At 46.7% G+C, this 23094-nt stretch overlaps 1 protein-coding gene across 2 annotated transcripts in view; it reads left to right on the forward strand.

Moving 5' to 3' along the window:
• DGKI (diacylglycerol kinase iota) overlaps positions 1 to 23094 on the forward strand; it is a 689048-nt gene that overhangs the window by 285623 nt on the left and 380331 nt on the right. The window contains exons 19-21 of one of the 2 annotated variants that reach the window (XM_086952973.1): positions 2098 to 2209; positions 9431 to 9630; positions 9947 to 10063. In XM_086952973.1, coding sequence (XP_086809099.1) covers positions 2098 to 2209; positions 9431 to 9630; positions 9947 to 10063 — 429 coding nt within the window. The remainder of the gene's footprint in view (positions 1 to 2097; positions 2210 to 9430; positions 9631 to 9946; positions 10064 to 23094) is intronic. The other variant, XM_086952974.1, reaches the window with a different exon arrangement.

Consider the following 23094-nt stretch of genomic DNA (forward strand, 5'->3'; position numbering starts at 1 on the left):
GACAAAGCTCTTTCTGATGAGGTCCATTCACAAGGGAGATGATAGGCTGTAGAGAGGCCATATGATCCCAAATCCAAAATCATGTTACAGGTCCATGTTTTCTCCACTTTTTGAGAAGGGAGACAGTGGGAACTATTAAGAAGTGACATGCTTAGCTAAGTGCACCCAGATGAAAATTGTGAGGCATTTGAAAAATACCGAGTTCACGGATCCCTAAATGAGAAATGTGATTAGCAATAGATTTAATTCCTTCATAAGGTCCATTCAGATGATTGTCTAAGAGGCAGCTCTGAAATACTCTTCACCTAGATCTCTTGTTAGGTCCACCCAGAAGAGAAATGTGGGATCAAATGTGAATTACTCAGGTCAAAGTCCCTAGCCCGTTCCACATGGGTGAGAGGATTCCAGAACAGAGATCCATTTGTAGATCCACCAATATCCTTATGAGAGCTACAGAGATGCAGAGCCAATCAGAAAAGCGTCTGTGTACATATATTATAGCAAAACGCAGATAATGACATCTCCTCACCAAGCTGGAACATTAAATATAGACTTAAATTAAAGGTATTTGAAAGGCTTCAATTCACAGTATTAAGCACATTCACACTAAATGGCCACCTATGGATCTCTTAGGTTGCAGATCACTAAGTTGGTCCAGTTAGTGGACTGCTAAACGGCAGCAGCGAACTATGCAGGTCTTCAATCTGTATGGGCATGCTGGGTTAGAACTGTGACAGATAATCAGAGAAATAACATTAGAGAGACATTTAGCTTGTGGCTGAGTAACTGCAAGGAAAGTAACTGGCAGAATGAAGTCAGCATAATAGATTGCATACAGTTCTCATTTGAAGACACTATGGCATTGGTTTGGGTCACCTTATCTACAAGGAATATTGCTAGGATTGAATAGTAGGCTCCAACGCATGGTTACTGGCTCAACCTTCCTAGGCCCAAAAATTGAGGTTGCCACAGAGAGTCGCCTTTAATTGAGCACACCCAAGAGGGGCCATCATGTAACTGGCCTAACCATGTGACCTGCAACTAACCAAAAGTATTGTGGGTCGAGAGGTGGGGGGAAGATTTAGGGGTTGATTACGATGTCGTTCGGAAAACATTCCGACCGATTCGGTTTCGGAATGCTTTCTGACCGACTCAGGTTCTGCGAGTATGACTGACCGATTACGATGCTTCAGGACTACGCGCGGTCCGACTCCCATTGACTTCAATGGGAGCCTTTGTTCCGACCGACTACACAGGCTCCCATTGAAAAAAGGGGTGGGTGTAGAAAATCGTGAACCCTGTGGCAGGCACCCCATAGTGCCTGCCCCACTGTGCATGGTTAGAAAGAGGGCTCCCATTGGTACTCCCACAGGCCCCATTCAGAGGGCCCCAGGTGAAGGGGGGCCTGCTACGGGCTACCCTTCACCTGGTCAGATTCCGACAGCTGATCCGTGTTGCAACAACCGATTTGGAAAGGATGTCCGTATCCTACATTCTAATCGCTGGTTTGGAAACGCAGTCCGTAGACCACAACGATTTTGCTCCAAACGACTCGATTACTTCGAATGCCGTTCGGAACCGAGTCGGACAGTCCGCACGGTTTCCGAACATCGAAATCAGTTGTTTGGAAATGTTTCCGAGTCGATCAGAAACAGGTCTTCCGATTCATATTCGAACTAATCGAATCCTGTTCGAAGTCCTTCCAGACGACATCGTAATCGACCCCTTAGAAGGAGACAGTAGGGATTCAGGAGGGCTAGAAAGGAGTATAGTCCTAGCAAGGCTGAGAAGGATCAGAACGGAATTTGTGAATTTGAGGTCAGCTAAAGAAAACTTTAAAATTCTATGTTGACATAAAATCCATGCAAAGTCAGAAAAATCCTTACAGGTAGGAAGAATATAATAGCTAAATTGTGTCTTAATGTTTTCTAAATGAAGCATTTTTACTCTGTTAACACATTTTTCATTGTATGTACGACTGATGAAAATATTCTTTCTTTGGCTGTTTCTTTTTAGAGATTCAGAACATTTCTCTTTCACTGGTTTTGTTGTATATCATTCCTCACGACTCATTGATTGCATGTCTCTTTGTTGCAGGTATTGTGCTGGCACGATGCCATGGGGAAATACAGGGGATCACCGTGACTTTGAACCACAGCGACATGACGATGGCTATATTGAAGTGATCGGCTTCACAATGGCATCATTGGTGAGTATTGCTAGAGAGAGAGAGAGAAAGTATGGTACTTGAACATCAGCACCAAAATATAATCTGACCAAAATATTGTAGTCAAAATATCATGACTGTAAAAATATTGAGGGGACTAATATCAATTGTAAGAATTGTTTTTGCAATATTATCAGTGTTTAAAATTATATTCATTAAATTATTGTGGTATTTAACATAGTAAGTGTTAATGTTGTAGTTAAAACATTTTTTTAATTTAAATAATTGGTTTGATATGTTTATAGTTTTGTTCATTTTTTATTTCATACATGTACTTTTTTTGGGAGTTGCTGGTTTTGTATGAGGGTTAGGGCATGTAGTGCAAGAATCTACATTTTTTAAACAAATATTTAGTAATACATATTTAAAATATCTTTTAATTATCAAAATGTATATGTAGTTACATTTGTTAACAAGTTTTTGTAAAATACAGATTGTGTAGTTTATTGGAGATATGTGAGCAGGTTTATTCGAGATAGAGATGTAATTATTGCATTTGTTGTAACAAATGCTAACTTTCTGGGGGTTGATATTTTTGTGGGTGCTGTTTCTTCTATAAATTGTTTAATACATATTTTAAATGTTTTTTACTTTTGTGATTTATTTGTTTAAAAAAGTGATTTTTTTTAATGTTGGTGTTTTTGTATTTGGGCTGGTTAAGATTTAATTTAATTTTTATGTTTCAATTGTGGATTAAATTATTTAGTTATGTTTCAATTACCGTTTTTTTTATTTTAATTCAACTTAGATTATAAAAAGGCGGTATGTTTATTTGTGGAGTTTAAATTTCAAATTTTGGAAAAACAAAATGTTTACATTAATTTGTGTACTATTGCTTCTATTTTTTTATATGTTGGGTTGTTATTTGGTTACTTTAGTATGGAGTATATTTTGGTTATCTATTTTTAAATTCGATTTTATTTTATGGGATACACATATAAATATAAAATATAATTATTACATTGAATCTTCTCACATGATGGCTCCCACCCTTTTCTTAACTGTAAATAATGTTTGCTACATTAGAATTACATAAAAAACATACCCTCCTCCCCGATATTCATTTATACTGTAAGACGCTCAACTGCGAGTGCTTGTGGAATGGACGAAACATGAATCCGATAAGCATTGGCTACACATGGACCGTAGTGTGACCGGTCGCACTATATGGGACTTAATATGGCGCTCAAATGTGCTAGGCCTAAAAACACTTATATAAGCACTCCTACACGTACAACATTTATGGTATGGGACTGGGTGTCGGGTGATGAGATGGACCTACTTTCTCTCCCCCTTTACGCCCTTACATTTTAACCCGGCATTCTCTCTGGGACTACAGTCGGGACCATTCGATGCATGGCGGGGGTTGTCTGGCCTTAACACATCTCTTCCATAACTATGATCCCCTCACCTTTGATAGCTGTAAAAGGGAGTAAGATCTACAGGAATCGGAGAGATACCATTGCCACCAGCTCCTGCACTGAGCCCTTGCTCCGCAAGTATGGGAGGGGGCTACACGACCCTTGACCAAATTCGAATTCTTTCTCATTAAAAGCAAAATCCATGAAAGGCCCAATCTCCTTTATATACAAGTTTCTCCTTACTACTAAACACGCGTTGCACCCCCGTTACATGTCAATGTGGGAGGATATTCTTCAACTGGATATGGCGGATGACGAGTGGTCGCACTTGTGGTACGATATCACAACGTTTAATCACTCTGCCGACCTCAGGGAGGCACACCGTAAAACTATGATGGATTGGTACCTTTACCCTCCCAAAGTTCGCAGAATTTTTCCTGGGTCCTCCGATAGGTGCTGGAGGGGCTGTGGTCTTCTGGGAGATTTCCAGCAAATATGGTGGGACTGCCCTTACATCAGGCCATTCTGGGAAGAGATCCTTGCTCATATCAAAGACATGCTGGGCTATTCTACACCAACGAATTTGGCTGAGGTGTTGTTGGGACTCCGGGAACTCTCGTTAGAACATCAAACATGGACGGATAAAAAAATCATGTGGCTATGTATTGGGGCTGCTAAGATCTTGCTTGCGGCGGCGTGAAAAAAGAGAGAAACTACGGCTCTCACCCTCTGGTACCCCAGATTATGGAGGCTTCTCAGTATTGAGCAGATGTCGGAAATTTTTAGAGATCAATCAATCAATCATTGACACTTATAAAGCGCGCTACATACCCGTAGGGTCTCAAGGCGCTGGGGGGGGGGGGGGGTGCCGCTACTGCTCGAACAGCCAGGTCTTCAGCTTCTTCCTGAAGGAGAGGTGGTCTTGGGTCAGGCGCAGGTCGGTCGGGAGGGAGTTCCAGGTCTTGGCGGCCAGGTAGGAGAAGGACCTTCCTCCTGTGGTCGCTCTTCGGATGCGGGGGACGGCGGCGAGGGCGTGGTTGGCTGATCGGAGGTGGCGTTTGGGAGCGTAGAAGTTGACTCGGCTGTTGAGGTAGCTCGGGCCTTGGTCGTGTAGGGCTTTGTGTGCGTGGGTGAGGAGGCGGAAGGTGATTCTTTTGTTGACGGGGAGCCAGTGAAGGTCTCTCAGATGTCCGGAGATGTGGCTGGTTCGTGGGATGTCGAGGATGAGTCTGGCTGAGGCGTTCTGGATCCGCTGGAGTCTCTTCTGGAGCTTGGCGGTGGTCCCGGCGTAGAGGGCGTTGCCGTAGTCCAGTCGGCTGGTGACGAGGGCCTGGGTGACGGTCTTCCTGGTCTCAGTGGGGATCCACCAGAAGACCTTCCGTAGCATGCGTAGGATGTTGAAGCACGCCGAGGAGACGTTGTTGACTTGCCTGGTCATGGAGATGGAGGAGTCCAGGATGAAGCCCAGGTTGCGTGCATGGTCTGTCGGTTTGGGTGCGGTGCCCAGGGCGGGAGGCCACCAGGAGTCGTCCCAGGCGGAGGGTGAGGAGCCCAGGATGAGGACCTCCGTCTTGTCCGAGTTCAGTTTCAGGCGGCTGGTCGTCATCCACTCGGCTACCTCTTTCATCCCTTCGTGCAGGTTGGCTCTGGCGGCGGCGGGGTCGTTGGTCAGGGAGAGGATCAGCTGGGTATCGTCGGCGTAGGAGATTATGCTGAGGTTGTGTTTGCGTACGATGGCCGCGAGGGGGCTCATGTAGACGTTGAAGAGGGTGGGGCTCAGAGATGATCCTTGGGGGACGCCGCAGATGACTTCGGAGGCCTCTGACTTGTACGGTGGTAGGCGGACTCTCTGTGTTCTTCCGTCGAGGAAGGAGATGATCCATTCCAGCGCCTTGTCCTGGATTCCGATGTTGCTGAGGCGCCGTACTAGGGTGCGGTGGCAGACCGTGTCGAATGCCGCGGAGAGATGACTTTAAAAACTTTGAATTCACTTGGGGTCCCCTGGTCACCTTCCTCTCGAGGTCTCCCGTCTGCTGTCTGCCCCGCCTCTGTTAGGGCGCTTCATCTTTTCCAGTTGTAACGTGCGACCCACCAAACAAATCTGTACCTTGCACCTTCTTTTTTCTTTTTCTTCTTTCTTTTTGGCCGCCACCTTGTACGGGGAGGCGGAGGGAGGGAAGGGTTGGTTGTTTCTTTTTTGGTTCAGTGCTCCACGGCTGGGAGCCATTATCCATCTGCTCTGGTACGTCCTGTATAACCCCATCGACATAAATGGCCCTTAAATACAGGGGCCTCACAGCCTGATGGGAAATTCATAGCATTCTTTGCTATTTTAAACTAAGAGCCCTGCGCCCAATTCTTTTAGAAGCTGTTCCCTCTAAATGTGCACTCCAATTGGCGTGGGCCGGGGTTTGTTTCCTGTGATGTTCATGACTCTTTAGGTCGTCAAGTTCTGCTATCATTCATTGTCATTCATGTGTGACGAATAAGATAGTGCTATGATTTGTCGTACCTTGCAAAATAAATAAAAAAAAGTTTGACAAAAACATACCCTCCACTGAGCAAATATATACATTTCTCCCAACATTTGTTGGAATAGAGTTAGAATAGTAAATGTCATCTTGATTTATGCACTTTCCCAATGTTTAGGTCTCGCTAGAGTCAGTGCATTCACTGCTCTTGCGAGACATTTGGTAGCTGCTTCAAAAAGTGCTACTTCGCCTGCCACCAGCTTGCTAGAACGTGCACAAGCGCCCTTAACGTGCACAGCACTTTTTCACGTCGCGCGCGCATGTGCGCACCACTCACGTTTTTGTTTTTTTTATTGCCACCTGGTGTTACTTTTATGGCTGCGCGGCCAAAGGAGTTATTCTTACATATAATGGCTGTCAGTCATTCCTCTTCATCCATTTGTCTGTTGTGTCAGTCACTTTTATATACATATATTGTATCTCCATTGGGGTCACACTGCACACTTTCTCTCCCTAGTTCAGTGGCGTCACTAGGCGTGCGCTCACCTGCTCTTCATTAAACCAGCTTATTGGAAACTCTCCCCTACTCTCCGGGTCCTGTCTCCATTTCACCTGCATAAGAAATGCGCACTCTCTTCCAGTCTGGTGATCTCACTATGTGCTGCCTGGTGGCAACAATGAGACAAAAACGTGCTATAATTGTTCTTGTTCACTATAACACGGCGTGTGTGAGGCGCGCCTGTCTTCGAATCTACGGGTGAGGGGCGGGGACAATGTGCTCTGCCCCGTGATAAAAGCACGCTATGATAGGCTTCCTCCCACTGACAACAAATCAAACATATCAATGTGTACATATCGTGTTGTATCGTAAATTGCATTTATGTACCTTTTGCTACCACTTGTAACCTGGCTACCTATCAGTGCACGTTCTCTCCGTGACCCGTCCCCAGTGCACTCTCTTTCTCTCTGGCGACAGTAGTCTGCCGCAGCTGTCCACAAAACGCCCCCCCCTCTCACAGCAGATCACCTGCCGCCTCTCTGGACAGCGCTTACTTTGTGCCGATGGTAGGTACCGGGACTAATTTTTTGTTACCCGCAATCCCTTTTCATCATCAGAGTTTGACCCAGATCAAGGGGTTGGAAATACGGAAATAAGGAGGATGAGAAATATATTAAAACAAGCGTTGGCATAGCCAATAGGTTTCGCCTTTGGGACCTTTTAAGTGTTTAGCCATGCAACAGTTGTTGTTGCATCAAGAATATTGTGCTGCATAACTAAATACTTAGAAGGTCCCTAAAGCGAGATCTATGCCAACGCTTGTTTTGAGTTTGAGTTAGAATAATAAATCTCACCCCTTTACATTATTCACTACCCACATTTTAGTTGAATTGGAGTTCGAATTTTAAATTTCACCCTCCAATTTATGCTCTCTTCCCAATGTTGCGAGACTGGAGTTAACATTTTTTGTCCCCCTTAAAATGAACGACGTTTGCACAATAGTTGAAGGAATGTAGGTACAGTAGTAAATGTAACCCCTTTTAACCCCTTTAAATAAATTTCCCAATGTTGTTGCCCTAGAGAAAGAATAATACATCTGGACCCCCCTCCCTGTCAAATTATGTATTTTTATAGTGTTTACAGAATTTAAATTAAAATATTATATTTTTAAAAATATTGTTGTTTATTTTGGTGGATGTAGTTTGAATTTAAATAATATTTTATAAATGTCTTTATTTATGAAATTATTTATATATTTACACCTTTTTTTCTTTATATGTGTATTTTATATTGTTACATAATTAACAATTAAATGTTTTTATGTTGGTAATATGATTTTAAATACAATACTGCAGCTTAAAATGGGTTTTGTCACAATTTTATAATTAAAAATTATTGTTAGGTTAAACAAACGTGTGTTAAAAAACAAATAAAAAGAAATGTGTTTTTTTTTATTTATTCTTTAAAAATATATTAATATGTATTTTATATAATTTTCTCTTAATTACAAACATGAACTTTTCTATATGTTTATAGGTATTATAAAACAGTATTTATTTTTTAATGCTTTTTAATAAGAATTTTTTGTTATTTTCATGCACAATTTATTATAGATATTGTGTGTCTGTTGTTCTTTTTTAAATACCATGTATTCATAGTAGATATGTTTATATTTATTATGTTTTTAATCTTAATATTTTTGTTGTTGCTAATTTTGAATTGCACGTTAGAAGTGCAGGATATGTAAATGTAAATGTACAGGAATTTATATAGCGCAAATCACCACTGGTTTCTAAGCGCTTGCTTAGGGAACCCGTCCTGGTATTCCCCTGTGAGATAACACCGGCAGGGTATCCGCAAGGTGAAAGCCAGGCATCCCGCCGCAAGGGGCCGTTGTGGAGATTAAGCAAGCTATTGCCCAGAGTCGCAGAGTGTGAACCCATGATTCAAGTAGGCACCGGAGCGAGAATTGTCGAGTCCATGGACATTTTAGGACTCAAGACCCCGCCGAGCCGGGAATTGAACCCTGGTCCCGGGCTGACCTCTGCTTCCAGGTCTGCCTCCTCTAACCAGTGAGCCACACTTCTCCACAGGATGCTGAGAAAAATGCAACACAACTGCTTTCTGCACAAACTTTATGTTAAGATTGTAAGTGCACTCTCTACTCATGAGTATGAAGACGGACATGTGCTTTAATTCTGCGAATGATGCAGATCTCTACTACTTCAAATACTAACGGCATCTGAATCTCCGGCACAGGGACAGAAATAATATATGATTTGCAGGAATAACATAACAGAATCTTAGTTTCCTCAATGCTCACACATGTTTTCCTCATAATTCCATCCAGAGACTTTTTCTACTTGCAGGAGATGCAGTTTCCATGTGAAACACTCCTTCTATGCATAGTTACAGTGGATCTTGCAATACTGTTAAGACTGGATATTCTCAGCAGTAGTAATGAAGGCTTATTTGCTGTTCTGTTTATATGGCTACAGCTTTTTTTTTTTTTTACTTTTCTTTTCTCAAGGACTAACTTTAAATGCACATAATGTATGTTATATGTACCAACAGCTCATTGGGGAAGTGGAAAGAATGCTAGGTTGCATAGCACAGGCATGCTTATTAATGTGCATCCATCAATTTTCAATGTGCCTGGGTAACTTTACCACTGTTCGAATGAATGTATTCTTATTTTCATTTTTTTTTAACTCACAAAAATATCCTTGTAATAAAAGTAAAGTGGAGATTCAGGATACGCCTTCTTTTGCCTCTAACATTTTATGTCTTTTGCTTTTCAAAGTTAGATGTTATGCTGATACCCCTTGAAATCCAGTGCACTAAGCTATGGATGACTTATATGATTTTGCAGGCTGCCCTTCAGGTTGGAGGCCATGGAGAGAGGCTGCACCAGTGCCGGGAGGTGACGTTACTTACGTATAAGGCCATTCCAATGCAGGTGGACGGCGAGCCTTGCCGTCTAAACCCCTCCCTTATCCAAATCTCCCTCCGGAATCAGGCTAACATGGTGCAGAAAAGCAAAAGAAGGACATCCATGCCACTGCTGAATGAGTGAGTGTCACCAATTACAGTAACATGTATGGGGATTGAAAAGGAGATTGGGGTGTTCATGGAACTTTTAATCAGGATGGCTAATACTGTATGGTACACTATAAACATGCGTCAAATCAATATAAATGTCATTGATAGCTCAGTCAAGGGTATGGGATGTCCAATTTGCAGCTGAATTTGAGTGTCTTCCTGATTACCATAAATCTGGTAAGCTCCGTAAGTAAAAGAGGGCAAGGCCACACTTAGAACTACAACTAGTCCTGGCAAAATATTTAATTTCTGATGGATACTTCTAACTGCAGATTCCTCATCTTAGAATATCTCCCTGGCACCAGACTGTATGCGGAGAGTTTTGTAGCAGTGCTCCCGCGTGGCATTCTACGGCTCCACTCTGGCTTCATACCTCCGAGGAAATGATGGAGCGGACCCACATGTAAGTGCCACCCCTGCACCCTGACTCTAATTTCTTTCTTTCTGCACCTTCTGATTTGAATCTGGAGTTCTGCTCCCAACTTTGTCCAGTGGCGGTTTCTTCATTTGGGTGGGGGAGCGTAGCCCCCCGCCTATTGCAAGCCTCGCAGGAAAACTAAAATGGCAATGAAGAGATTTAATTGCTATTTTATTTTTCCAATGTGCACACCACCACACTGCAGCAGCCAGCCTTCCCCGAGCCCAGAGACATGCGGGCATGTCCTCTGACAGTAGTTGTGGCTGGCTGGTTGCTCCAAAGTGCGCATGTCACTTTGGCCGTCTGTCTTGCACTGGCCAAAGTGACATGCACACTTTGATGCTCTACACCTAGCTGTCTTAGACAGCTGGGTGGAGACCAAACACAGGCCGGCAGGGCCTAAAGGAGCATCAAGCCAGCCTGCTCCATCCAATCCTGACACTGCTCTCACAGTATGAGAGCAGTGAGGGAATTGGTTAAGAGAGTTGGTTGGGCCCATGCTGGAGTGGAGAAAAAGATCAGGAGGAGCAAAGATGTGAAAGCCAGGTAAGCTACTTATTTTTCTTTTTTCTTTTCCTTCTGCCCTCTACTTTCATCCCTCGCCTCTCCACTCAGACGCTATGACACTGGCAGCGGCGGTTTGGCTGCCCCGCATGTCGGGTGTCTGATAGAGACTTCTGACTGCAGGTTCCTCATCTTTCGAATATTTTCCCAGGTGTCAAAATGGAATCAGAAGATTTATCAGCAGTACCTTGGTGCATCAAAAGGTGATGCCGTGTGGCTGTGCACCAACACCGTTCAGTTCCAGAAATGACGTGGGGAGCCTGTATAGGTGTCACCTCTGCACTTGCCTCAGTATCTTTCTTCCTGTGCCAACAAAAACGGATCTAGAGATCCAAGTCTCTCTGAGACTTACCTTGATTTTTTCCAAAATGTTTTAGTTTACAAGGGATGTCAACCCCTAAAACGTTATGTTTCAAGCCCTGTTGGGACTGTCGCAAACAAAAGTTTGTGATACATTCTATTAGGTGTGCCTATGGTGCTTGGGGAGACTGCGAACGATGACCCCGAAGGCCATCGAGGAATGTGACGCAAATCGGTCACCAAGCACAAAAAACGTCCTCTTTGGGACCATTCCAAATCATGCACGGTGTCCATGGTTCTTTCTCGGTCCGACATCCATTCCTGGAGACAACGGAGCCACTCCAGGGATCTGTCCTTATCGTGCTCCAAGTCTTCAGGTAAATATAAAAATATATAAAGTCGCCTTTGCATGATCAGACATGGGTGCAGTGCTATCCTTGTCGATCTCACTCCCAAAATCATCTAAACAAATCTAAAATCCAGTATTTGTAAAGTGCGAACTACTCACCCTTATGGGGCTCAAGGCGCTGGGGGCCTTTGTGAAAATTAAGTGAGCTATTGCCCAGAGTCACATGGTGCTGAGCTGATTTGCCGCCGGGGATCAAACCGTGAGCAATGTGCTCCAAAGTCAGCTGCCCTGACCGCGGGTCCACGCCTCTCCACTACTCTCCACTGACTTTGGAAGCAATTCCACAGCTGTTTCTGGCACAACCAAGGTTTCCAGGGCCTTCATCCACAATTCGTCAGATCGAAGAGTTCTGTACTGTCATGCTGCATCTCTTCAGATCTCTGCAAACTCCCTCTAGTGTGCCCTCAGGCCTCATGGAGCCAAAAGAATCTCTACCTGGAATACTGCAGGCGGGTTCGCCTTCTGCACCAGGTGGGCCCTTTAAAAGCATCTTAACTCCAGATCCTCTCCTGGCTCTGTTTCTTATGCTACAACCCTCGCATGCCCCAGGCACATTGACACCGATGCCGACTTCGGGATGTCACTCTTTCCCTAACTCAATGACTTGCTGCTCAAGGCGGGCTCGCCTCATCCAGTTATCAACCACCTCCAGACTACGGGCAACCTTCGGTCATCTTTGGGGTTCACTATCAACTAACTAAAGTCACACCTGTCTCCTTCTCACATGCTACCTTTCATTGGAGTCATTCTGGACACAGTTCAGTTTTGCATCTTTTCTCCGGAAAAGAGAGGCCAGGACATTCATGGTATGGTTTGGATCTTCCAGCCTCGGTCCTGGATTTCAGTGAGGTTGACTTTAAGGGTAGTGGGACTGGAGGCCTCCTGCATCCTGCTGCTTGCATATTGGCATATGCAACTCTGAGGTGGGATCTGAAGTCTCAGTGTGCCCAACATCAAGGGTCCTCTCAGACCACGTTCAGATTTCAGAGGAGACTGCAAAAGATCTACAGTGGTGGTCGCTGGACCTCGATTGGGTTAGCGGCAAACTCCTCTCTCTTTCCCACCCAGAGCTCATTGTGGTGACCTGTGTATCACTTCTCGGTTGAGGCCGCCATCTGGGAGAGGTGGAGATCAGAGTGGTCTCTTGCAGAGTCACATCTCCACATAAACCTTCTGGAGCTGAAGGCCATAAACTGGCATTAAAAGCCTCCCTTCCATCCATCAAAGGGAGTGTGGTGCAGGTGCTGACAAATGATACCACCCCCATGTGGCCCTGCAACAAACAAGGTGGGGTGGGGTCACAGACTCTGTACCAAGAGGCTTAGCTCCTCTACAAATGGATGAACAGCCAAGACATTTTTTTGATAGTGAACCACCTGGCAGCATCTTTGAGCGCCAGGACCGACAAGAGCAGCCATCGATGCCTAGCAGATCACGAATGGTAGTTACACATTGGATGCGGAGCAAGGTCTCCTCCGCAAATGGAGAAAACCTTTGCTCAATTTGTTCACCACCGTAGAGAGCATGCAATGTCACCACTTCTGGGCGTTGGAGTTTCTAACGTATCTCTTACTCGGAGAGTTGTTCCACCTTGAGTGGACCTCGGGACACTTGTATGCTTTTCCAAATAAAGTAATCCTACTCAAGAAGATAAGGATTGACCGGGCCCATGGCATCCTAGTGGGTCCGAATTGGGCATAGAGAGTATGGTAAACCCCTGATCTTGAGCATATGTCGTCCGATCAGGCTGCCCCTTACCTACTGTCACCAGGTCAGGGTTCCACACCCTGGCCTTCTCAGTTTCCACCTTCACAGCTGAACACCTTCCAACTCCCTCCAGTTTTAGTGGATGTCATCTTTGCAGCCAGGCATCAAAAACTGGACAAAAACTGTATATGCCTGACGTTGGGCCAGATAGTCCCCTTCCAAGATAAGTTACCTACATACTGTTATTTGTTTTTTCTCTTGCCCAGCAAGGTTTGTCTTTGGGTATTGAATGATTTACAAGTGATGGGACTGAGGCAGGAAAAATTGCACTTGTCGCATTTAGTGAATTTAGTCAAACTTATGTGATGCCCACATTAGGAAGATCAGCCTCTTCGACATAGGAGTCCTACTCCATAATACTATTACATAAGGATGATCAGCACACACAGTTTCTCATTTATAAATATATAATACATATCAGTTGAATCATGGGATGCACAGACTTCATTCATGTGGTTTTCTAGGAATTTCTTTATTCAAATCTTCTCAAAATTAACTTTTCACATGTTTGGTTTTGGGCATAGATAAGGTTATCTTACTGGCCATCCAGCCTCCTTAAGGTTTCCAGATCATCCCTTGTTTTTTGAGTCACTGAATGTGATGCTTTTTTTTGTTACCTGATGCACATTCTGTTTGAACCTATCCAAAGCTGTCCTTTACAGGTGCTTTGCAGTCAAGAATATGTTCCTTATGACCATTACCTCGGTACAGCATGTGAGCGAGCTTCATGCTCTTTGTGTCAAACCACCATACACCTCCTTCTTCACAGACAACTGGCTCTGCCGACTCAGGCGTCCTTTCCGCCACAAGTTGTGAAGCCATTCCACGTTGGCCAAACCATCAACCCTGCCTGTGTTCTATGTTTCACCTCACCCTTTTAAGGAGGAGGAGAGGCTCCATTGCTTAAATCTCAGAAGAGTTCTCAGTTTTACACTGATCTTACCAAAGACAACTGGGTGGACGATCAGCTCTTCGTGGGGCCCACTGGACAAAAAGCAAGGCATAGCAGGCAATGCATAAGAGAACCATCTCATGCCGGATCGTGCTCTGCATTAAGATCTTCCGTACATTGGCCAAAAAGCAACCTTCAGAAGGGACTGCATGTTCATTCCACCAATCCCAAAGCTGCAAAATCCTGTGTTAGCATGCGGGGTCCCTGTCCTAGACATCTGCCAGGCAGTTACTTGGGTGTCCCTTCATATGTTCACGAAGCACTATTGTCCAGACTGTCAGGGTTGCCAGCAGGGGCATTTTACCCATGTGGTCCTGTGAGACTAGGCTACCAAATACCAAACTACCAAATAGGTACCGCCTTGGTATCTATTCAAAAGGTGAGGAATCTGCTGCTAGAAGTCTCTGTCAGATGAATTTAGTTACTTACCTTCGATAACACTCTTCCTTGTAGAGACTCTATCTAGCCCCAGTTTCTTCACTGACCCTTCCATCCTTTCCATTCTATGATTTGACTCGACATGTTAATAAGATCCCAAGTTTAGCAATCTGCACACTGCGTACGGTCTAGTAGCTCGGACAGGGTCAAAAGCAACTGATGTCAGAGGGCCGGGGTAGCACCTATATAGGCTCCTCGCGTCACTTCTGGAGCAGAACAGCTTTGATGTGGAGCTGCTCAGTGCTATCAGGCATGCCTGGGTGTTGCTGAAATGTCTTATGGATTCAGTCTGACGCTTTTGGAACATTCAAAAAGTGAGGATTCTGCGGCTAGATAGTCTGTACCAGAAACAGCGTTACCGAAAGTAAGTACGTTGTTCTTTTCGATGACTCTAAAACTTTATCCACATTGTGCTAGTGAATAGTGCCCCCCACCGGAAACAACAGAATTCAAGGTGTGGTACAACTGCAGGAAGCACAAGTTGGTAACTGGCCTGACAAGTTGTGCGTTTGGTGCCTGGGCTCCAGACATGACTCGGAGTTAAGTGATAAGTGGGTCCTTATGCATCCGAAGTAGATTCGAGACTGGGAGGTGATTACATATGTCACCAAACACAAGACAAAGTCACAATCCTGTTCCAAGCTAAGGGCCTGGTCCCAGTCCCGGTCATGGGCTGTTACTGTGACTGCTCCACTTCCCCCTTGAAGTCTTCTGGTGAGTTGAAATTCAAGTCTAAGTGCAAGCATAGAAAAGTCACGCTGTACTTAACCCCATCCTGCCAGTCTTGCTCAGAAGACAATGCTCAAGAGCGTCACACTCTCAGTTGCACTCCGTCAAGGTCACTGACCATGGAGTTGATCTGAACTTGTCCTGAGTTTCCCTGGTCATCGTTGACCCCACAGCAGATCTAAGCCTTTAAGGAGGCCATGCTGCAAACTATCAGTGTTCTTCCGGCTCCTTGTGGTGTGCCTTCGGGCCCCCAGGAACCCCAGAGGCCTCCGGTCGGGATACCAATGTAAGTTCGAGGCATGTGGGCTGCTAAATTCATATCTTAGCATTAGATCGCCACCTAGTGTTGGGTCCGGATGATCGCACATTGTTGTCCTGGAAGAGTCTTCGAAGTATCCTGAGATGGGTGGCTCCTCCCCTGGACTACAGTGCGCATGGGCATCGGCTCCATCCCCAGATTGTTTTTTTCCGCCATTGGGTTCGGATGCGGTCTCGACGTCTCTCCGTCGGAACCGAATAAACATCAATCTTTACGGCCAAAAGGCTTGGGTTCTTTACGTCGGTATTGTTTGCGTACGGTCTCGAGTTCTTCCGTCTCTCGGAGCCGGATTCAGCGGAGTTTGTAACACTCTTCGGACATCGAGGCCTTCTCATCGCGACTCGACAACAAGTTCCCAACATGGAGCGGAGTCCGTTTAAACTCTGTCCGCTCTGTGGGTCTAAATACCCACACATAGACGTGCATCCGGTCTGTAATAAATGCCTTTCGCCGGACCACGACGAAGGCAGTTGCAGGGCCTGTGCGAGTTTCAGGTCGAAGAAGACTCTCACGATTCGGCGCGCGGTGCGCCTTGTGGCCAAACAGGCGGCCCCGGATCCAGAAAACATCTTCGACGACCAAGAAGACGAGGACCAGAGCCATCATCTTCAAATCTCCCCGCCCGAGACGGAGGTCGAGGCCGATCCGGAATATGACGACGACGGAGTCGTGGATCAAGACCTTGAATACGTCGACGAGGTAGGGGACGACAATATGGTTTATGGGGCCGCGGAAGATAGCTCAGGGGACGAGCTATGCCCCGAAGTTGACGGACATCAGGAGAGGGTCGCGGGATCGCCTGTCGGCCTTACCCAAGACCCTGGAGCGCAAGCCACGGCCTCGCCTGCTGGCCCGGCCACGGACACACTTGCTGCGCCAAGGGTTTCGAAACCGAAACTGAAAGCAACGGTCTCGGCAGCACCTAAGATGGCCGACCCAAAACCGAAACCGAAAGTCAAGGACTCAAACGTCCCTAAGATGGCGGTCGTCACCGCAAAAACACCTACACCGGCAGCCTCATCGACTCCGTCGACCTCCGGTCCACAGAAGTCGAAGAAACACGGCGATTCCACAAGGTCAAAATCGGCGCCGGAGGAGAGACCCGCTAAGAAGAGTGGCACGCACAAAACTAGCGCGTCGGCGCCGGCAAAGCCAACCAAAGTAAGCGACACAGCCCCGGCTCCAACGGGGACATCTGCGCATCGCTCCAAGGACTCGGGGTCGGCGCCGTCCGTCCCTCCAAAGGAGCACCGGAACGTCGCTTCCGACGGCAAGGCCGCCTCGTCGGTGCCAAAGACATCGGTCACCGACGCATCTCTCGTTGCTTCTTCACTACAAAGAATTAAGGAGAAGGCTTTTTCTTTGTCGACGCCAGCGCCATCGACGCAGAAGGCGGCAGACGTGCCGGTCAAGCCCGCAAGTAAACTCCTCTTCCTTCTACCGCCAAAAGTGGCGCCGAAGGCCTTTTCATCGAAATCGACGCCAAAGAAGGCGGAATCTTCTGCAGCTGGGCCATCTTCGGGTCAGGTGCTCGACCAGGAAGAGGATTCGGAGTGTTTCATAGATGCGGACACGGGGAAGTTAACCCTTTACAAAAGAAAGATCACTTCGCAGCCGGTGGAATCCTATGTCATTCCCCTAAAGAAGAAAAAGTTTCCACAAGACGCCTCAGGCCTCATGGAACCTATCCAGCCTCCTATGGGAAGGAGCCCAACACCGTCTCCAGACCACTCTGAAGGTGAAGGCTATGGTGAAGATGAACAATACACGTTCCCAGTCAATGAGCCTGAGGCACAGCCAGATTCATATGATGTCATTGGGGACCAGGGCACCCAAGATATGGGACAAGACCCACAGACTTTCAGTACACGTGCGTCCCCTACAGAGGATTCTACAGGTTTTCATGCACTCATTGAAAGGGCAGCTGCTAATCATGATGTGGACATGCATGCTGACCCAGTTGAGGAAGACTTTCTGTTCGACACCTTTGCAGTTTCGGAGAAAACTGTAAAGACACTGCCTATGCTCAAAGGGGTCCTCAAGCATGCTGCGGACATCTTTAAGGAGCCTACCAGGGCGAGGGTGGTCAATCCACGTATTGAAAAAAAGTACAGACCAGCGCCTGCGGACCCTGCATACATTCGAGGACAGTTGCCGCTTGACTCCCTGGTGGTCGCAAACGCACGCAAAAGGGCCAACTCCCAATCAACGGGTGAAGCTCCTCCCCCGGATAAGGAGTCCAAAGTGCTAGAGGCAGGAGGCAAAAGAGTGGCTGCGCAGGCTGCCAATTTCTGGCGTATTGCAAATACACAGGCACTACTGGCACGTTATGATAGATCACATTACGACACACTAGAGCAGATTGTGGAACACCTGCCTCCGCAGTTTCAAGAGGGCACCAAAATGATTATACAAGAAGGGCAACTGATCTCCAACGCGGCCATAAAGTGTGCACTTGATGCCGCGGACACAGCCGCTAGGGCCATTAACACCAGTGTTATGCTCAGAAGGCAGGCGTGGCTCCGCATATCAGGGTTCAAACCTGACATTCAGACAACAATACTTAATCAACCAGTCAACCCGGATAGACTGTTTGGTCCAGATGTTGACACCACCCTGGAAAAAATTAAAAAAGATACTGAAACTGCTAAATCTATGGGGGCCCTACAATCACAGCAGTTTCGTGGCAATAATTTTCGTCGCTCAGGTGCCCGTGGAGTCACCAGAGGACAGTTGGGTCAGCAGTCACAGTTCCCTAGAGGTGGAGCACAATCCTCGTACCCCAAACAAAACAAGAGGGGCTACAGGGGAAACAGCAACAAAGGACGCGGCAAAGGAGGCAACAATTCACGCTCCTCTGCCCCAAGCAGCCAGTGACTCGCTGTCACTGCCCCCCGACCACTTAACACCTGTCGGGGGGAGAATACAGCAGTTCCTGCCCGTCTGGATCAACATCACCACAGACAGGTGGGTGCGACAGCTTATCCAGTACGGTTATTGTCTAGAGTTAAAATCCACTCCACCCAACATTCCACCAAGGCAAAGGCCTATGTCCGCAGAGCACTTGCACTTATTGCAGCAGGAAGTGTTGGTGATGCTGCAAAAAGGAGCAATCGAGCTCGTGCCAGTGGGGGAGGAAGGCACAGGGGTCTATTCCCTGTACTTCCTCATTCCAAAGAAGGATGGATCTCTCAGACCAATTCTGGATCTCCGTCCCCTCAATCTGTACATACTGTCAGAGCATTTCCACATGCTTACACTCCAACAGATTCTTCCTATGTTAAACAAAGGAGACTTCTTAGCAACCTTAGATCTCAAGGATGCTTATTTCCACATTCCGCTACACCCGTCCCACAGGAAGTACCTCAGGTTCACTATCCAGGGCACGCATTATCAGTTCAAAGTCCTACCCTTCGGAGTCACAACTGCCCCAAGGGTGTTTACCAAGTGTCTGGCGACAGTGGCAGCGCACCTCAGGAGGCAGAACATCCATGTCTATCCCTACCTCGACGACTGGCTCGTTCAAGCCAGGTCGGAACAGCAGTGCGCCGCGGACATGTCAACTACCATTCATCTCCTTCACGACCTGGGTTTCTCGTTGAATTACCCAAAGTCACACCTTCAGCCGGCACATGTCCGGCAGTTTCTGGGTGCGTCAATCAATACCCTGACGGCCAAGGCGCAACCAAACCAGGTCAGGATAGACGGCATACAGTCTCTAATCCAAAAATTCAGACCGGGACAATCACTGCCAGCAAGAGTGTTCATGCAGTTGATAGGCATGATGGCCTCCTGCATCTTCATAGTCCCGCACGCACGGTTGCATATGCGCCCGCTCCAGGAGTGCTTAGCAAATCAGTGGACACAGGCTCAGGGACAATTAACAGACCTAGTGTTGGTTACCAGTCGGGCATACAACTCTCTGCATTGGTGGACTCCACACAACCTTTGCAAGGGCCGACTGTTCCAGGAGCCAGTGCCACAGGTTATCCTGACAACGGACGCATCTCTCCAGGGATGGGGAGCTCATCTGCTCGCTTACACAGTGCAGGGACTATGGACGACGCAGCAACAAAAGATGCACATCAACTATCTAGAACTGATGGCGATCTTCATGGCGCTCAAGTCCTTCATTGTACATCTGTGCAACAAGGTGGTGTTAGTCCGGACGGACAACATGACCGCGATGTACTACATCCAAAAGCAGGGGGGCACCCACTCACCACAGCTGTCTCACCTGGCTCAGAGCATGTGGAAGTGGGCCATTCAGAGGAACATCTTCCTCATGGCAGAACACCTCCCAGGGAAGGACAATCAGATGGCGGATCTGCTCAGCAGATACAGCCATCAAATGCACGAGTGGGAGATACATCCATCGGTACTCCAGCCGTACTTCCAAAGGTGGGGTCGTCCAGACATAGACCTGTTCGCCACAAGGGAGAACACAAAATGCCAAAGCTTCGCCGCCAGGTTCCCACACCCCCAATCGCAGGGCAATGCGATATGGATGAACTGGTCAGGCAAATTTGCTTACGCTTTTCCCCCGACACCTCTGATACCACTGGTGGCGAGAAAACTACGGCAACACTCGATGACACTTATCCTAGTTGCTCCAACGTGGGCGCGCCAAGCCTGGTACACCACGTTCCTCGAACTCTCAGTGGTGCCGCATCAAAGACTGCGCCTCACGCCCAGACTTCTGACGCAGAACCATGGAGAAATTCAGCATCCAGATCCGCAACAGCTCAACCTGGCGATCTGGCTCCTGAAGTCTTAGAGTTTGGATACCTCAACCTACCTCCTGAATGCATGAACATCATCAAGGAGGCGAGGAAGCCGTCAACCAGAGCATGCTATGCCGCAAAGTGGAAGCGTTTTGTCATTTACTGTGCGGACAATGACATAAACCCGCTAGATGCATCTATCCCTAACATCATTTGCTATCTGTTACACCTTTATAAGTGCAAACTAGCGTTCACTTCTATTCGGATACACCTATCCGCCATCGCAGCTTACCTTCAAAACAGGCAGCATCTCTCCGTCTTCAGGGTGCCTGCCATTAAAGCGTTTCTAGAAGGTCTGAAACGAGTCATTCCCCCAAGAACACCGCCAGCTCCAGTGTGGAACCTCAATGTGGTCCTCACCAGACTGATGGGACCACCATTTGAGCCACTGCACTCGTGTGAACTGCAATTCCTGTCGTGGAAAGTTGCTTTCCTAATTGCGATTACGTCACTAAGGCGGGTTAGTGAGCTGCAAGCGCTCACAATACAAGAGCCTTTCATTCAAATTCATCCAAATAGGGTAGTGCTACGTACTAACCCCAAGTTCCTTCCAAAGGTGGTGTCACATTTTCATCTCAACCAAACTATCGATTTGCCGGCATTCTTCCAGAACCCACAGACAGTGGCAGAAAGAATGCTCCATACGTTAGACGTACGGAGGGCATTGATGTACTACATAGACAGGACACGACACTTTAGGAAGACGAAACAACTCTTTGTTGCCTTCTCACCACAACACAAAGGCAACCCGATTTCCAAAGCGGGAATAGCCAGATGGATTGTTAAGTGCATTCAAATCTGTTATCAAAAAGCCAAACGCACTTTAACAATACCCCCAAAGGCACACTCCACACGCAAGTTGGGGGCATCCATGGCTTTCCTAGGAAACATTCCTCTAGAGGACATTTGCAGAGCAGCCACGTGGGTTACACCACATACCTTTACAAAACACTACTGTGTTGATGTACATTCCAAACAGCAAGCGGCTGTAGGGCAGGCTGTTCTCAAAACACTTTTTCAGGTTTCTGCAGCTGGCACGGGCAACCGCCGCTAATGGAGGGACTGCTATGTATTCTATGCTAAGATATGAATTTAGCAGCCCACATGCCTCGAACTGAATATGCTACTTACCAGTATGCATCTGTTCTTGGCATGTAGGGCTGCTAACATTCATATCGCCCACCCTCCTCCCCGGTGCCTGTCGCAGCTGCAGATATACTATTGTATTCAATCATTAGCATGGACATCCTTTACACTTTTCACTCCATCCTCTGCCACAATGGCGAAAAACAATCTGGGGATGGAGCCGATGCCCATGCGCACTGTAGTCCAGGGGAGGAGCCACCCATCTCAGGATACTTCGAAGACTCTTCCAGGACAACAATGTGCGATCATCCGGACCCAACACTAGGTGGCGATCTAATGCTAAGATATGAATGTTAGCAGCCCTACATGCCAAGAACAGATGCATACTGGTAAGTAGCATATTCATTTTCCTCCTTGGCTCCATCTGTCCTCTCGGGACCTGTTTCTGGGCACATAATGACTCCAGTTCGGACGTCCACTCCAGCTCAGAGATCCACACTAGTTCCAACCACCCAAACACTGATGCCAACCCCACCGGCACCAGGCAGATGATCTACTCATGACTCCAATGTCAGATCCTGAACTGACACCAGCTAGAGATCGACCAATGTTGTGCAGAGGGGTTACAAAAGCACAATCTGTTATCATGCATTGTAATGCGAACCCTGTGCCTTTATTGCTTTGTAGCCACCAGCAGAGGTTCAATTATCTTTTATGCTCTGACTCTGATTCTATGCCATTGCTGTTTGCACCCCGGGATGTTGATGATGATGATGGTGAGGAGGATGGCTTGCTCTCCCCCCCATAAAGCCATATACCTTGATTTGCAAAAGGTCAATGGGCTTGATAATCCCCCTGAGACAAAGTTTGACTTGCCTTAAGAGCCATTACCAGAAGAGAGTGCCTTATTCGCAGTGTTATTACGGATAGAAGCCAATGTACTAGAACTACAGCTGCCCTCTATTGAGTCTAAAACAAATATTTTTATGGAAATTGTACAGCCTGGGTTAGCAACATCTGAGCCCTTGCTTCCATTTAATGATGGATTCTAATGGCTACCTGTTCAAAATCATTATCTTGCCCTTCAGTTAGCCAGCAGGTGGCCAGACGTCAAAGACCGGCACCTGGTGATCCAGATTTTCTTCTTCAGATGCAGGCCTTGACCATTGAGATGAACCATAACTTATTTCTAACCAACCCTCAGGATGGAGAATTCAAAAGGAATGATGCTTCTGGGAAAATTAAGTTTTCCTTGCTCAGCGTGATCTGGAAACGCAATCTGTCTGTAGGGCCAATACTCGCATGCACTTGGGACATGCTTAGCAAAAGCATCCTAGCAGTTCTAGAGGATTTTTGGGGGTTCTCTAGCTCGGATGATAAATGACGGGCAGGATGTGGCCAAGTATGTTATCCGTGCCAGTTTTGATACCACAGACTGCATTATTGACAGGGCGGTTTCCTTCATAGAGGTGCTTGGGTGAGCTCAACCAGATACTCCAGTGATATACTGGCTTTGCCAATGCGTGTGCTGTTCGATGCGTCTAGTCTCTTTGAAAAGAAGGTGGACTCTCCTTTAGAGCCTGTTTTTGACAGCAGAGTTTCTGTGTGGTTTTTAGACTTTTGACCCCTGTCAAAAAATGTCCCCTTCATTTCTTGAAATTTACGGGC

This window comes from Lissotriton vulgaris, chromosome 1_2 (genome assembly GCF_964263255.1).
Source record: "Lissotriton vulgaris chromosome 1_2, aLisVul1.2, whole genome shotgun sequence".
Classification (NCBI taxonomy): Eukaryota; Metazoa; Chordata; class Amphibia; order Caudata; family Salamandridae; genus Lissotriton; species Lissotriton vulgaris.